Here is a 17,942-nt window from a genome sequence, read left to right as displayed (position 1 = left end):
TCCCGGCCACGGATGGCCGTAGCATTGCTTGGGAACGAGCTGTGATACTACACTTCAGGTATCAGTATTAAAATCAAAAACTGAGGAAATTATGTGTTTTTTTTATTTTATTTGAGCAGTAATATATAAAGCATCTAGATAATCAAACATAAACCAATATTTTAGCAAATCCATAAATTTTTTTTCTCTCTCTAAAATAAAACTTTGCAAGTTGTTTCCAAATGTTGCCCCGACCTGCAACCTATGTGGACAAGAGCCAGCTTCCCTGACACGTTTTGGAAATTTTCTTATTTTACAAGTTATTGGTCTACAATATTTCAGTCCCTGTCAGACATGTTGGACAAACCCCTTGACCCAGGCCCAACTACAGCTTTGTTAGGAATCACTGCTAGTCACATTGTTAGTATGCAGACTGATACTACTGAACTGGAAACAACAACCACCCAGCCACCAACTATCTCAGCTCTGATGAAGGAGATTATGGATCACCTTCAACTGGAAAAAGGGGAATGCTGTACCCCTGGAAAAATACAAATGGGCTCATTATGATACATTTGGTTTGTACTGTTTTTATTTTGTGAGAAGGAATAGCCATTAGGTGTGTCACCAACTGTCAGCTGAATCAAATTGACTCTGACTCTTCAAACCTTGTGCTAATACTTCTCAGACATGAGCTCCTGTAAGCAACTGTCTAGACATATGAAGATGAAAGCAATTGATTTCCACAAGGCAGTGGAATGCGCTTTCATCTTGCGGATTCTAGTGCTATGGACTGATGAACTCTCTGACCACAATCAGAAAAGGTACAGTTGGATAAATAAATAAAAAAGGCAACTGTGAAGCATCAGGGTGGATCTACTATGTTTTGGGATGTTGTCATCTCAGAGGCAATGGCAATATTGCATGGATGGAGGGAAAATGACACTACAAGAACTGAAAGACCCTGTTTAGGCCTGGCCACTTCATGTTTATAGGAAACAGCAAATTAATAATTGCTGTGCAACAAGTAAACTTCCATATTCCAACAACACAGCAGTCGGACGCATGTGGCTAAAATCTATCTGGACACAATCCAGATACCGGCCACATGAACTGACCAGGTGTACACGGAGTCCGCTACACAAAGCATTTGCCTGTCTAGGGCGTAGTCCTGCCTTGTGCCCAAGAATTATGGGTGGGCTGTTGACCCACTGCAAGCCTGACCAGGAAGAAGGGGAAAAGAAGCTGGATGGCTTGATGTTTGAGAAGATACAGAGGCGGTGTTTATTACTGCTCAATTTTGACTGTATACAGCAATGGGGTCACTCACAAGGCCATAGCTGTTTAATGATCATCTTGGAACTAGTTGGGAATATCCCAGTTTCTATGAATTTCCTGAGATTGTAAATTACTGATGGCCTCCTGTTGCTACAGCAGTCACAAAGGTATAAGTGGCACCACCTAGAGGTATAATGTAGAGCTATGCTGCTCATGTGGTGCACATGTTATGTGCCTACTGTGGATGTGGATCCTTCAGTAGCATACTCTCTCTCTCTCTCTCTCTCTCTCTCTATATATATATATATATATATAGTATTTCTGTCAGGATGGTTGTGTAACTCAAACACTTACCTTTCTGCTACAGAGCAGCATTCCTCTTCAATAAAAAGTGCAGCTGCTTGCTTTGGGTCTGAGGCAAGGTGCTGTTGTCTTGCATATGTTCACTTTTGGAGAATTCAACTGTTTCATTAAATTACCATCAAAAGCATTTCTGTAAATTAGAAAACATCCACTGGTGTAGCGAAGGAGACACAGCTGTTGTTTACAGATAACAGTAAGGCACATGTGTGTTTCAGCTGTGTTTCATAGAACATCCTTAGAAAAGGTCAACCTCAACACCTAACAATGATCTAGCACCAAGATCGGCTTGAGAGCCTTTTGCTTTTAGCTGGGGCTGACAAACGAGATCTGAGATCAGCATACATAACATATTTGTGCTAATGACGTAAAGCACATTACAAAACTGTGAATACTTTCTAACAGCTGTAATAAGTGGCAGTTAATGGATTGAGAGAGTGGGGCAAAACTGAACACGGAGTAAAATATTATATATAGAGTTTTGGATACAGCCATAATCAGGCTCAATCACTGAGGCTACATTTAGACATTTTGCACTGGCTTCTAGGTTCATATAAAGTGCTGCCAGAGAGTGCTGCTGGATCTGATTTACTCAAGTTTAGAAATATGTTGAGTTTGCAGAGTGAGAGACTTTTAAATAGTTTTACATCTTCAGTTTGTTAAGCTTTGTATGTTCTTGGTTCTCAAAAGTACACTTAAAGGCCCATATACCATTTTTTCTGCATGTCACTTACACTGACACAAACATACAAAGTTTATGCAGCATTATGATCCAAAACTGGCCGTTTGTGTTACTGCAGCTTTCGGTTTGTCCTATATTGTTCTTTAAGCAAAAACACCGAAACTCTTCTGTTGAATACAGTAGTGGGCCGGCCTTTTTTTCAGCTCTTATCAATTATGAGCAGTTTAGCAGTAAATGAAGTTTGTGCAAATGTTCCAATGTACCTTTATAAGTAGGATTATAGGGGGTAAATGAAAAAGTGGTATATGTCGTACATTAATACATTGACAATTCAGTATATAATTTTTAAAATTAGCTCAATAAATAAATATGATTCGTAAGAATTAGGATTAGTGAAAAGAGGCAGTGTCAAACACGGCAGGTTTAGTTTTGACAACAAAGTGTCAATACACAATATATACATCACAGTAAAATTACATTGCAGATGAATCTGTGAACTTGAATCTCTGAATTTACATGGCTATGGCCTTCAACTGAAGAATCGAACAAATCCATCCACATCCCATTAAATTCAAGAGTTCTTTTGATCTATTAACAGATTCAACTGAAACGTCGCTATATAGCATAGTTAAAATATATTGCAATTTTATCAGGCTAATATTTGGTTCAAAATGCAAATTCAAAGTTTAATTTGCCCTTGCTTATCACCTATCTTTTGTGTTTCTTTTGAAATGTATGCACCTTTACACTGCAAAGCTCACTTGACTCAGCAGCACAATACAGCAAATTATGTTAAACTAACAGTTTGCATCTTTCTTTGCCTGAACTTTACAGTCTGTAACAGTGAACCCCCCCAAAGGCCCGCAGTCACATTCATAGTCCTGCTCTTAGATGTTTAAGCAGTAGACATTTCTAACCACGTTTCATTCATTACAGAGAGCTGGAGGTTGCTTTGAAATCTTTCTCAAATATTCAAACCAAAAATCAAGACGTGCCGAGTTGTGCCCCCCTCTCGCACACAGATTCAGGTACTGTGGACTCCACACTAGTTTGAAGCAGCTATGCAATAATTCTTCCACAACACATACAGAAAAAACATAAGCCTACCCTAAAACAAAAAAGAAAACCTAAACCCCACCCCAAGCAATTTAACCTCAAACAACAACTTATATAATAGTTAAATCACAGTATTCAGAGTATCCAAAGTATTACTTCAACTGAACAAACCCTGTACAGTTGCTTTTTACAGGTGCTTCTTGGAGGCTGAAGAGACATTTTTTTTACAGTGCTGTATCACAAATTCACAAGGTTCCTTTTTCAACCAAAGATGATGAAATTACTGAAAATATGTGCTAGTTCTGAATTTCCTGATGATTTCCAAATCACTTAAATAAGCCAACACTAAACAAAGTGACACTGAATTTTAAAAGACACGAAATCACGTAACAAAGTTGTATAAAACAACAAAAACAAACAAGAACACTTTATACCTTTACAAAGCTGATAATATTCAGCTACAGTTCATAATACGCAAAGTAGGTGACAAATTTATTTGAACTACAACTTTTACACCAGCAACTACAGAATAACAGTATTCCCATATTAAAACAGACAGGGTACAGGACTTCCAGGGTCTTTTTTCCCCTTTAGGAGGGAAACAGGAAAATGAAAGTTATATCTACAATGAAAAAAGGAAAAGGGCCATGAACAGGAAATATACAGTATTCTGATCGTTGTACGAACAAACATGTTTCAAGATATTTTTGTCCTCGCAGCATGAACTCCATACCATTTTTTCTCTTCCGAGCTTGATTCTCTTGTGCTCCTGTATTAAAATATCTTTCATTTATTTCAATGAAATGGAGAAAATGGATTTAGATGTAAATTTAAATGATACCCAAACACAAAAAGGTTTTACGTTACCTTTAAAAAAAAAAAAGGAATCGTTTGTTTCAGCTGCAAACAAAGCAAGGAAAAAGCAGGTAGTTCAAAACCAAGAACATAAAAAAAATACTTTTGAACATGTGACATGTATTAATGGTTCATTACTTTGTGAGAATGTGTTCATTCTCTCACTGGAATCGCCCTTCCAACACTCACTTCAGAATGAGTGTTTGTCAGTCCATCATTTCACTGTCATTACCTGCCGAAAGGTTAAGAAGAGGTGTGAAAGATCTTAACTGAACAGAGCACATTAAAATGTTTCAAAATCAAAGTTACAGAAACAGATGTTTCATGCACATCCCTAAACCTACTGTCTGAAGGTCCTTTACAAAGAGTCAAAATTGAACTCAAAAGTGTCCAAATTCAGCTGCTCGGTGAAAGACCCTGGAGGAGGAGAGAACGAAACAGGTATAGCCTCCTCTGGGTCCAGAGGGGTTTCCCCATCCTGGTCATCACTTGCTTCCATGATCTCAATGTTCTCCAAGACTGTTGAGCTAGCCTCACAATCCAAAGAGGTTGCTTCATTAGTGGGATCAATTTTTTCCATACTTTTACAGTTCTCCTCATTTTGTGATTTCTCCAAGATCTTTGAGTTTTTTTCCACCTGTGGTTGTTCCTCACCAAGAGAGCCTTTATCTACTGCTGGTTCCTCATCAAGAGATCTTCCATTCCGTTGAGGTTCCTCATCCAGGGAGCTTTTAGCCACTTGTGGGTCCTTACCTAAGGGACCTTTATCCATCTGTGGCCCCTCACCCAGAGAGCCTTTACTCACTGTTGGTGATGCCATCTTTTTTTCCCGATCCGCAAATGATTGTGTGACAGCAGCTGAATCTTCAGTTGCTGGGCCCTCAGCCTTTGTTGAATTCTTACCTGCTTTACTCTGCATAGTCATCTGAGGTTTAGAGTTAGCTTTAGAGGCAAATTTATTGCCACCGCCTGCAACGCTGGAGCTACCCATAGTACTGCTGCCACTGTAGAAAATGTTGAATAAGTCTTTTGCTTTTGCTGCAGCCAGGCTCGTTTTAGGTTTGCTGGATTTTAAGTTGTTGCTGGAGCTCATCTGAAGTTGAGGAGGTGGACGGACTACTACTGTCAGCTTCTGCTCCTCCTCAGGTACACCAGGAGCAGCTACATCAGACTCTAGACTGATTACACATTCAGGAGGAGCCTTCAGCTGAATTGCCTCAACCTTCGTCATTGTGGACGTTGGAGGTGGCATAGAAGAAAGTGATGGAGGAGGCATAAAAGGAGCTGCTGGAGGTGATATTGATGCAGTTGTTGGAGATGGCATTGAAGTAGTTGTTAAAGAGCTTGAAGTAGGTGGGGGATTCACTTTTAACTCCACCTCTTGACCTCCAAACGCTTTGGAGATTAGATCGGCTGAGAGCACACCCTCTTTCTGGGTCTGGTCTTTCGGTGCAGGTACAGGCCCAGGCCCAGGCGAATTGCTGACTGTGGCAGCGGTTGGTCCATCTGGGGGGAATGTATTCAGAGTAGCTGGTTTGTTCTGGGGTCCAATGTTGGACTTCCTCAGAACATCGGAAGTAGGAGGTAAAGTAGGGCTAATTTTATTTTGGTTATAGGCCACCCACTCCTGGGAAGGGGGAAGAACAGTCTTGCCAGCCAATTTAATGGCAATGTTTTTGGCAGCAGCCAAAGACTTGGCAAATGCATCAGGGTCCTCAGAGTCTTTGTTGGCATCCTGTGCTGCTGCAACACTCTCTTCATCCTCCTTTGTGAACTGTGCAGCTATTCTTTCTGCTTCTTTCTCCAGTGCAGTCTTTTCAGCCTTTTTCCAGGTGAACTTTCCAAAGGCAGGACGGCCAGTAGCCTCCTCGTTCTTTTTGCGAAGTTTTGCAAGCATGGCTGGACTTGGCCCACACAGGACTTTAGGAGGCTCACTGGCCTTCTCAGGCTCAATCTTGCCATCTTTCGCAGAGGTTTTAGGAAAAGCATCTTTGGACCGTCCAGCCTTTGCTTTTTGACGCTGCCATTTATCATCCTTTTTCTCATCTCTGGCCTTCTCCTGCTCTTCATCCTCCCATTTTGATTTTGGCCACTTTGCCCCCTCATTCTCTCTGTATTTTGGTCGCCTGTCTTCCTCAGCCTCACGACCATACCTGTACTTCTTTACATCGTCTCTACCATACCTGGACCTTTCCTCTTCCTTCCTGTGCCTATACATGTCGTCATCTTCCCTGTACCTGTTCCGACTATCGTCCCTGTACCTAGATCTCTCTTCTTCAGATCTATGCCTCTCCTCGTCCTCTTTCCTCTGTCGATACCGGTCTTCCTGTTCTTTTTTATATTTGCCCCTCTCTTCTTCTTTTGTATGCCTGGCTCTCTCCTCTTCTTCTTTTCTATACTTAACCCGCTCATCTTCCTCCTTTCTGAATTTTTGCTTTTCTTCCTCCCTCTTGAATTTCATGTGCTGCTGCTGCTCCTCCTCATCCTTCCTGTATTTGGGTTTCTCTTCCTCTTTGATGTGCTTTGCCTTTTGGTCACCTTCCTTGCTGTATTTAGGTTTCTCCTCCTCTCTCTTTCCCTCATCTTTGATGAGCTTGGACTTTTTATTGTCATCTTGGGGGTCATCGTCATCATCATCGTCATCATCGTGCTTTCTTTTGTGCTCAACCTTTCTTTCGCTCTCCAAGCCAGCCTGGCGATCCAAGTTCCTCCGTTGCTCATACAGCGGATTCTCATATGTTTGTTTCTATTGAAAAAGTAAGACAGATTTAAGAAGGTAACCTCAGCATATATAGCATGCCATTATGTTTAAAATGTTCAGCTCAGCTTGACATGTACAGAAATGCCAAGTGTAGTTTAATTAATTGCATCATATTTATGCCACATAACCAGAGTTTTGGAAAAAAAAGACAAAAAAAACAAAAAAAAACAAAACAGACCTCTCATTAGCAGTAAACTGCTTCACTGTTTATTTATGGCATAGGAACAACCCAACTTATCCTGGCCAATGCACATTGGTTTTAAACACATTAACACACATAATAATATATTGTTTACAAACGAGAACCCATTTCCCATTTTCCTAGCTCTAGCTAAATCAGGTAAACAGCCTCATAATATTAAACTGGTACATGTAGCAGCTAGCTGTATCACCTTAAACCGGGATTACACTACACAATTTTTACCCTGAATTTAGCCCTGATTCTTAATATGGCTGAATCTGCTGGTTGGCTCTAGCCTGCAGATTTTGGGCAGTTGAAGTCGACAATTGGAAAGAGGATCGAGTAGACTCCAAATCACTTCTCCGACTGGTATGATGCAAGTATGATGTGTTCATGTGTTGCATGAGTTAGGAAGCGTTTGGTTCAGTCCAGCAAGAGGCTGAAATCATATAGTGCATGAGCCCTAATTGTTTAGTGTGTGTTTGACAAGTTATCATTCACCGTAAAAATCCACAAAACTTAATTGGAAAGTGTGCGATACCCTTTCCTGTTATAATCTGCTGCCGCCATAAAGGTTATGCAGTGTATCCAAGGCTTTACTGGGACAATATCCGATTTTTCACTTGTAAGAAAGATTTTACACTATATTAAAATCGGTCACAGAAAAAACAACTGTAAATCGTACCCCCCCACCCCAGTTTTTGTGACTTTTAAAAATTACCTTGTATTTCTCGTTGTGTTTGTGACATGTGATATGGACCTCTGCACAAATGGGATCGCCGAAAAACTCTTCACACAACTGGCAGAAAAATCCCCTCACAGGAAGCATAAATTCAGAGCCTTAAAGGAAAGAAATAGGAAGAAGCACTTACATATATGGTAATCACAATTACTTGAACGTGATCATGTGGCTATGGTAATAAAAACGAGCTTCTACCTTTCGCTGGCTTGGAAAGGTGTTCTCCTGTAGGCCGTTTCTTTTCAGTCTCAGACTTGGGTGCCCAAGGTCTGTCGTAGGGATCTAGAGTCTTTAAAGCACAGATATACTGGATGACTAATTTTAAAGTACAAAGTATCTTAAAATTATAAACAACCATGGATCAGCAAGTATGAACTAGATCACAAATCCAATAGAATAGATACATGTACCTGTAATTCAAATGTTATGAGAAGCCACACATACCTTCCTATGGGTTTTGCTGTGCAAGTGTGTGAAAAAATCAAACATGGAACCACTAGTTACGTTGCAGTTTTTGCACCAGTGGTTTCCTGCATCATAGTATTCAATTAGCTCAGCCGGGGCATCTGGCGCCTGGGCACTGGCTGCTGTGGCCGATGGCTTGGAAACCTAGTTTAGTTTAGGAAGGACAAATTACACATTAGCAAAAGACAAGCTCAACTAAAAGCAGAGGCAAAAATATCAAGATATGAAGACACCTAAACTTGAATGATAGAATGAAGAAAATATATATATATAAAAAAAAGTAAACCCTGATTCCCAATTACTGAAGTTCAACAAAGTAGTCTTACCTTTGCAATTAAGGCCATCTGTGCTCCAGCTGAGACGGATTTACCCATGGATTGACTAATTGTACTTGCTTTTGACAAATAATTAGGTCTTAACTGGCTGAAACGTGGTACTGCATCAAGACTAAAAGGGGCTTCTTTCAGAGGTAAAATCCTGCATTAAAAAACCGAACTCGACATGATCTGATTCGCTGAAAATGAATTTTTAGTTGTGCAAACGACAGCTTGAATCCACTGCACTCGATCACAGCTGATGCTGAATCTCATGGATATGACTATAGAATAACTCTTACTGAACTGGCACTGGATATATTTTAACGGCAGCTCTAGTTCAGATTTTTAACAGCTTTTTCTAGATGCCTCAACTATAGGTGAACGTGACTTTGACTTTTGACTTTTTCGTTTCCAGCGACGTCCGTTTGTTCAACGGAACATAAAAAAACGCATCCTCCTTTCTGGTCAGGGATTCAATATACTCCTAGCTACCGCGTTCGATGGAATTTGTTTAAGAAACGTAATCAAGAACAGATCAATTCCGTTACCTTGTCTACCAAAAGTGGTCTCAAGATAATGTTGAAAAAGACTGCCACTTCATTAACACCACCAGATGGACTAGAGCTGATAAAACGGCCAATGAGTGTTAAAAAACAAGGAAGTGGTTTAAATGAAGTGGGCGGTCAGTGTATACTAATAGGTCACCTAACTTGTCTGTCTAAAGTGACACTGAACATATTACAAAAAAAAACAAACAAACAAACAAAAACCCACACAGACTTTCAATGTTTAAACAACCCGAAACCTACTAGGTTGCTACATAAAACTACTTTGAGACAACAGACAATATAAAACTGCAATCAGATCCATCAAGTCACAATCCATTATTTGTAGGTCACCCTGTCTAATCACTCAAATTGAGACACTTAATACTCAAACTCAAACTTGTATCAGCTTACTAATTCGAGTATTCAAATAAAACATACTTGGAAAGAAATTTTTTAAAATGATATATATATATATATATATATATATATATAGACTAAGTTCTATGTGTTATCACTTTAACTCTCAAACACCTAAAACACCAGGATCACCTATTATGCTGGCTGCACACTATAAATAATCGAGAAAATAACAGATAGGCCCTTATAAAACAGGCACATAATATTTCAATAGTTATGTCTTATATTTCACAGTTACATATTAGTGTACTTTTATTTTACATGGTCAAACTGATCTATATAATCTATATAATATCAATATGACATCAGACAAATATTCTCTGTGCGGTAAGTGCAAACAATCATGACCTGACTGTGTTAAAATAAATAAATAAATAACTAACAAAAAAAAAAGGGTCACAATAAACTAAGTCAAAAACACCAGGTTGTTGTAACCCTTGCTGCAGATATTGCCAGAACTCCAGACTGCCCTGAAGTTGTTAAATATCTGAAACACACTATCAGGTTCTGCTTTTTAAATTATATTTCAACCCAGAGATCTACTGTAGCCATTACTTAACTAAAGTGGATGTGGATACCCTCTTGCTGCTGGAAAACAAATCTGTCTACATTCTTTAGCTTGATTTTAAATAAATGAAATAAATATATATATATATATATATATATATATATATATATATATATATATATATATATTTATTTATTTACACATACATATACATACATACACACACACACATACACACACACATACACACATACATACACAAATAATTGTCTTATTCTTATTGTGGGGTAAGAAACCAAGAGAAATTTTCCTGACGAAAGCTTTTGGATGCATTTTGGCCCAAAGCAAAAAGGGGTTTGTAAATACATACATGGAAACGTGGCAATTTCCACTGGGCAACAAAAATAGTCTATTCAGTTAAGATGGCTTTAGGTTCAAACATAGCTTGGGTTGCACAGCTTTGCCTTGGATGCTAAAATGAGCCATTCCTTGTGGACACTGCATCTCATTGGTTGAGCTGCTGGGCATTTACTTACAAATCATCAAAACTATCCATATGCTGAAAGACATTCTGCATATTTTCAGTTACCAAACATCAGAGTTGTCCTCTAGACCTAAATGAACAAGACTTCTCAGAGGAGATTATATTAATTAAGTAATTAATACCATGGCCCCTTCTCTCCTTTCCTATTTGTATTAGCATAAGGGATTCTACCTTTGCGATGGGTGCGTTTGAAGCAGCTTTAGAATTCTCTGGACTTCTGGCTGCCTCCTTTGACTTGCTCTGAGAAGACGACTGCTCTCGGTCCCCAGAACTTCTGAGGTTTCTGTGGTCCAAACCCAGGATCGATGCGACCTTGACAAGTTCTTCATGCTTCTTCTCTGCTGCTTCATGTTCAGCACGCAACTTGGAGATCTGGGCCATCACATCTTCTTGAAGCTGACCAAGTTCCATGAGAATGGGGTCCTTGTGTCCATCCTTCTCCCTCCGCTTCTTTCTCAGGAGTTCCCCTAAAGCACACAAGAATCAAACGACCAACAAGAATCATAAAAGCACCTGTACTGATGCTATTTTAATGGAAGGTCATTAATAGTGAGGCCTTACCTTGCTGCTTTCGCAAGGTCTCCAGCTCCTTTATTAGGCTATCTTTCTTTCTCAGTCGGGATTCTCTGTCCCTCCTTAGCTTCTCAAGCTCTTCGAGGACCTAGCCATTACAAAATTGCATTTAGCCTTTACATAGAGGCATATTTAAACAGGCTCCTAGCTCCGACAGCCAATAGTATGTTTGCACCACCTAAGCCTTGAGCTAATGTACAATTAGCTGGGGCCAATTAGGACAACTACCAAACTTGTTTTGGGTGTAGAGCAGACAACAACAATACCTTCACAGACAACAGAGTTTATCCATCCTAGAATATCAATTTGATTTGAATATAAAAAAAATACATACAATACATTATTGGATACAATTACTACCTCCAGTAACTACCTTTTGTTTCTGGCTGGCGGTATTCTTTTCTTCAAACACCCTCCTCTGATTGCCACTGCTGCAAACCCTCATGCTTTGCAGTGGGTCCACCTTTGATCCTGCGGGATACAAATACTCAGTGGCTTGTCATGATAACTACATATATATATATATATATATATATATATATATATATATATATATATATATATATATATATTACACACTTATTTATTTATTTATTTATTTATTTATTTAATAACTAAAAAAAACATTGTTTACCTTTTCTATCTGTCTCTTGTCCTGTATTTGACCCTGTATCAATTACTTTAAGGAAGGGCCGCTCTGAGGCAGCGGAGGTGTAGTCATCCATGGGACTTTGTGGAGGAACTGGCATGCTTGGGGGTGGGAACATGGGCCATCCTTGGGGCATATACTGCATGTAGTTCCCATATGGATCATATCCAGGGGGATGGTAGTTGGGCGGCATAACTCCATGTGGGTGCTGGTGTGGATAGGGAGGCATCTGGTGGGCTGCATGGCCAGGGTGAGGGGGGAAAGTATTAGTCCCTTGACCGACAACTTCAGGAGTCTGAGGACCTGAATTAGTCCAAGGTCGTTCTTCGGTTTTGATAGCAGGCCGAGGCTCTGTCTGATTCTGACTGACTGACCGCGAAGTTCGCTTTTCAGGAGGAACCGATCTTTTCCTGCTGTGACTTGAATTGCGCTCATGGCTGCTGCTTCGACTGCGGCTGCTGCTCCTACTCCTACTTCTGCTCAGACTGTGGCTGCGGCTGCGGCTCCTGCTGCTGCTACTGCTGCTAGAGCTGCTGTAACTCCTGCTACGACTCCTGTGCTTTCTGTTAGGAGGACGACGAGCAGGGGGCTTCTTTCCAGGGTTTTTACCATGAAGACGCTCTTGTGTCCTGGCAGCCATCTTGCTGATCTCAGCTACACCCAGGTCAAGTCCGATGGTCTTCAGCAGGTCCTGTATCTTCTCATATTCTTCCACTTCCTCCTTAACCTTAGCATCGTTGGGCCCAACACCAGGTGGGAAATTTCCTGGCCCATCGTTGGGATTCTTCTCAGGCTGGGCCGAAGAATAGTGCTTGTCTCGGTGCTTGCCCTCTCGTTTTGAAGGGCCGACATCTTCTGCAGGAATTTCATGGATGTAAGAGGAAGGTCCATATTCATTTTTTTGTACATTGTGAGGCTGCATCGGTCCCACTTTCAGTTCATGATAAAGTGCAACATCAGCTCGGGTCTCCCCGTACACATCCAAGGTGCTCTGTTCCGCTTTAGGCATGCCTTTTCCTGGAAGAGTGTCCTCTTCATCCTCGTCCCCATAAAGGAACTTCTCCTCGTCTTCAATATCTACAAAGCTTTTCTTTTTGTGCAGTGGTTGGGACACTGCCTCTGCCATCATGCTGAGAAGCTGGCTGAGGTCTGCATTCTCTTGGCTGCCTCTCTCATGAGAGAAAGGGAGGTCGTGTCCACTCTCTTTGGTAGGCTGAAGCCTGTTGATGAGCTCTTCAAGTGCACCGGCATTGGAGCTTTGAGCAAGCATTGATGCTAGTTCGTCTGGTTCCATATTTTTGGTCACTGCACCGAGCAACTGTTCTGCCTCTTGCGAAAGAATACTGCCTACGTTTCCATGAGGAGAATCTGTATTCTGAAAGAAAAACACAGTAGTTTTAAAGAGGAGCCCAATAAAGGCAGCCAATACATCTATTCATTTTAAAAGGATAGCTTTTCTCCCCCCTGAAGTCCACTTATAACATTTGAGTGGTTTTACGTTCCACAGGCAGGCATAGCAAATATTTTCAGCCTCTTCCTTAGGATAGGCTGTTTTTGTTGTTGTACTTTTGTTTGTTACTGACAAGTACAATGTCTCTGCTCTGATGGGCCTTCCAATGTTGAGCCTTGGTCAAAACTAAATTGCAGGCTGAAATGTACAGAACAAACCATTCATGTGGGGCCTGAAAGAAACCTCTAATTGGGGAAACTATTGACACATTTGCTTCTTGACAGCAGAGAACAGCATTTCCATAAATAATCTGTAAACAGGAGAGGGAACTTTGTCTCCCTAGCAACTTCCAAGGTTAACATGAGACATCCTAACTGGGACCAGTCCTAACATCGAAAACTCTGTTCTCTGTTACAAGTCAAATCTATGAGACAAAGGTCTGAATTCAGGAGCCTTATTCAACACCTACCTGCACTAACAGGGGAGAATCAGTCTCAGAGGAGTCTATTCTCTTCTTCAGAATGGATTTAGTGGGCATCGACAACATGTTCTCCAGTTCCTTGCGTCGTCGGGCCATCTCAAGCTCGCTGAAGTCCTCGCTTTTTTTCATGCTGCTGCGGCTACTTCCGCTGCTGCTGCTGCTACTGCCACTGCGGCTGCGACTCCTTCCTTGGCTCCTGGCTCGACTTCTGGCTCGACTCCTGGCCCGACTTCTTCTTCTGCTTCGGCTCCTGCTGCGGCTCCTGCTGCACAGACGGCTCCTGCTCCTCACTCTGCTACGGGCCCTGCTTCGACTCCGGCTCCTGCTACGACTTCTGCTGCGTGCTCTGCTGCGGGCTCTGCTCTTACTGCGCCCTCGGCTCAGGGCCCTGCTGCGGCTCATGGCCCGACCACGACTGCGACTTCTGCTGCGGCTCCTTGGCCGACTCTTGCTGCGTATCCTGTCTGGACTGCGACTGCGACCCCTACTCCTGCCACGGCTGAGGCTACACCTTCTTGAGCTATGGCTGTCAGGGCCATCGAAGCTCTTCCTAGGGGAGTAGTCTCTGTATAAGAAGAAAGCACAGGACTAAAAATCAGCACTCGACTAACGCGACAGGCAAGACCTCATTTTCCCCTTATCATGTCAGGCATTACATAACCAAGATTGTTTTTGATGACCCATGTTTGCTTCTTTAATTTCGCACTGGAACTGAGGTCTGGACTGTAGCCAACAAGTGATATTTACAGGAGCATGCAAAAGAATGGGCAACCCTGGTCAAGAAGTCTGTTCCTGTGAATACATGACAAATTTATCTTAAACAGGCATGAAGCTAAGGATGAAAAATGTTTTTCAAGATTATAGGAAATGCCAGATGAAGCCATTTTTAAAAAATACATTAAATAAATAAATGACTTTCCAACAATCAGAGGCAATTGGCTCCTCTAAGCAGCTGCCTAGCACTCTAAAGGTGTCTTAAAAAAAAAAAGAAAAAAAAAAGAAAAATCTAAAAGAAGACTGCAAGGTGTTTTTAGGTAGATGTATCTAAACAAGCCTGATGCATTGCCTGAAGCAAAGGTATGTTTAAAAAAGGTGCAGAATTTCATGAACAAAACACCTTTCCAACTGTTAAGCCCAAAGCATGATCCAGCCCAGTGACATTGATAGTGACCTTACACTGTTAGAGGGAAGAATGGAGTCAATTAATTCTGTAAATCTTAAAATAAACAAACAAACAAACCAACAAAAAAAAAACCCTACACACCATCAACATTCTGTGGCTAGACCTCAAAAGCGCAGCCAGGAAGACCCAAGGATCTCACAGAACTAGGCACTGAATAAACTGAAAGATGCTAACTGTTTACAAGATGTGACACTTAACAAACTGCTTGTTTATTTATTTATTTTTAAACACATCTGTTACAGAAACTGTACATGTACACAAGTTTTGGGACACCTTGCTCATTCATTGTTTTTTCTGAATTCAAAGGGTTAAAAAACAAAAAAAATACATAAGAGTGTTTATCTTGCTTTCTACTAGATTTTAAAGCACTGCTGTGAGAATTTGATCACATTCAGTGGCACATTTAGTGAGGTCGGGATGCTGGATGATCACCACCCCACCTCATCCCCAACTCAGTCTCAAAAGTATTGGATGGTGCACCAATCATCATTCCAGAGAACACATTGCCACTGCTCCACAGCTCGATTATACTCCTCAAACCCATAACTAGCCAGTGGGTTCATGTTTATCTGCTCCAGAGAGTCACATTCTATTGGCAGTACTTCTCTACAAGAACTAGACAGTAAAGCTACCTAAAGTAGCTGAATGCATTCATATATGAGGATATATAGTGCAAATCTGATCATCTTTCACCCGCTTCGCTACCCACACGAAAAGATATTTTTACCAGGGGTAAGTTTTTACCGTAACTTTTTACCGTTACCTTTTGCATGGCCATTGTAACCTTGTTATACATTGCAAATTAGCCCTGTCCTCCCGAATCATCACACACTTTTCCCAAGCCACAGCTGTTACCTTCTCTACATAAGCATTGCGTATATGGGTTCTGATGACGCATATCGCTCATGAAAAGGGACATACAAAACATAGATGAGCGCTCTTATTCTTAGCTGCGGCGTACATAAGTCTATTTTTATAGAATCGCTATGCAACACCTTGCCAGAAACCACAACCAAGACCATTCCTGAGGATCCAATACATTTTTTGAGTTTTCCCTACTGAAAAGTGTGTGTTTTTGAGCTGAAGCAGGTCACTACTGCAGTTCTACTGCAGGTCCAACTGTCCAATGTCGCAAAGCCTACCTCTAGCTACCTAAACCAGGGGTTCCCAAAGCTGGTGATGTACCGCTCCACAGAGTTCAACTCCAAACCCCAACCTAACATACCTGATCCAGTTTATGATGGCCTTCATGTGCATATGAACAGATGTCAAGCCAAGTGTGCTCTAACTGAAATCCCCAGACTGGTATATCTCCAGCACCCCACACAACACTAGAAGCTGCCCCAGCTGAGCCCCCTGCAAAGCCTTGGGCCATGGCATTTGTATAAAACCACCAGTACAAAATGAAAAGTGTCTTTACCTGGCATAGGGGACCTCTCCTCCACCGCCTCCGCCTCCTCTTTGGGTCAACTCATTGCCCACAGTTATAACGAGACTATGGTCACTAGGGAGCCCACCGCGAGGGGGTGACGGGGTATATCTCTGCAGGGATGAAAAAAAATAAAGCAAATGAACAAAAGCTCAATGGTTACCTTTCTACTACGTACAGAGCAGTGCAGTGACCGGTCATTCAGACCAGTTGACCAGAGGATACTCTTGTCAGCATGCTGTGGTGTTTCTCTGCACTGATACAACAGATCAGCTATCAGACGCAACCTTTACTCTGAATCATGATGTAATCAAGCTGGTGATCAAATGTGTTAATAGCAATATTGACATTATTTAAGGCTACTTTTGCAGTTATTTAAGGCTTGTGATTGCACCACTTTGCTTTCTTTGATATTCAGGCACAGTGCAGTCTATGTGTACCCAGCCGCTGAGGATTGTGCAGCAGCTGTATGTAGGCATCAGTAACGGTACTGGCTTTTGTATGTTAGTATCTATGCTCAGAGGCATCTGCAGCCTACCTCCTTACACTATCTAGGGGTGCTTTCTGAGTGAACAACAAAGCACTTTGCCAAATGCCTCAACGGTAACTGCAGCTAGCTGCTAGCTACATGTTTCCAGTAACGTGAGTCCACTCAACGTACATGACCGTAGTCTCGTGGGGGAGGCCCATCGCCCCGGAATTCTTCCGACGGGCCCCTTCCTCCAGGGGACGGGTACCTCCTCCTCGGTGGAGAGCGCCGGTGCTGCTCCGGGTGTCCGTGATACCCGTGAGGGATGCCGTTGCGGAAGGGTGGGCGGCTGAAGGAGGGAGGTCCGCGGGGAGCGAAGCCGCGGCCAGTGGCGCCTCTGTGCGGCCTACTGCCTCGGTACATCCTGCCAGGCCGCCGACAGGTCCGGTTAAAAAAAACGGCTTCAGCCACCTACGAGGAAAAACCTAGGGGGCGACTAATTGTGTGCACGTAAAACGGCTGCATCCCACATTTTAGGAAGGAAAAGGAGAGGAAAACCTGCGCTGCAGATGGAGCTACAAAACCCGTCTGTTTTCTGTCTTCCTGCACCGCCATTCGGCTGTCTAAACAGGAAACTACGTTTTCTCTGCCTGAACCAATCAGAAACAAGGGATGCTGAACAGATTTTATTATTATTATTATTATTATTATTATTAAGTTCGTTAATTCATTAGACTGCCAAATAGCGAACGTATAACCTACATGGTCTTTGTGGGCGTTGCCCAAAGATATATGTAAAGATTACACTCCCAGCAGGCTCTACAGCAGTTAACGTTAGCTACGTTGTATTACAGGCAAAATAAAAGTCCCTCCTAGTGGTGCAGACCGGCCTGAAAGTCTATGGTCCTGACCTGTTACTCTCCAATCCTGCAGTCTCTTGTTTGTGTGTCATTAATCTCATAACGGCTTGACTTGAAAGAACAGGTGTAAGTGATTTTTTTATATAATATAAAAAAAT

The 17,942-nt window shown here is 41.7% G+C and overlaps 1 protein-coding gene across 8 annotated transcripts; it reads right to left on the bottom strand.

The window, feature by feature from the left end:
• Positions 1 to 3,834: 3,834 nt before the first annotated feature.
• Positions 3,835 to 17,557, bottom strand: znf318 (zinc finger protein 318). Of its 8 annotated transcripts, none has more exons than XR_011979627.1 (13): positions 17,117 to 17,557; positions 16,447 to 16,568; positions 13,832 to 14,408; positions 11,898 to 13,287; positions 11,637 to 11,734; positions 11,252 to 11,351; positions 10,862 to 11,157; positions 8,336 to 8,500; positions 8,090 to 8,180; positions 7,874 to 7,992; positions 4,223 to 6,956; positions 4,089 to 4,124; positions 3,835 to 3,977 (listed from the first exon to the last, which is right to left on the bottom strand). XR_011979627.1 is itself a non-coding variant. In XM_072677651.1 (12 exons), the coding sequence occupies exons 1-11, from the start codon at positions 17,345 to 17,347 to the stop codon at positions 4,569 to 4,571; spliced, it is 5,577 nt and encodes a 1,858-aa protein (XP_072533752.1). In that variant the 5' UTR covers positions 17,348 to 17,557; the 3' UTR covers positions 3,835 to 4,442; positions 4,555 to 4,568. The 8 variants fall into 8 exon arrangements, 2 of the variants coding, with proteins under 2 accessions (XP_072533752.1, XP_072533751.1); XR_011979624.1 differs by having other exon boundaries at positions 3,835 to 4,124; positions 4,223 to 4,255; positions 4,349 to 6,956; XR_011979625.1 differs by having other exon boundaries at positions 4,089 to 6,956.
• Between the last annotated feature and the right edge of the window lie 385 nt (positions 17,558 to 17,942).

Source organism: Salminus brasiliensis, chromosome 4 (genome assembly GCF_030463535.1).
Source record: "Salminus brasiliensis chromosome 4, fSalBra1.hap2, whole genome shotgun sequence".
NCBI classification, from domain to species: domain Eukaryota; kingdom Metazoa; phylum Chordata; class Actinopteri; order Characiformes; family Bryconidae; genus Salminus; species Salminus brasiliensis.
The sequence above is the reverse complement of the archived record's forward strand: the minus strand, read 5'-3'. Positions and strand labels throughout refer to the sequence as shown.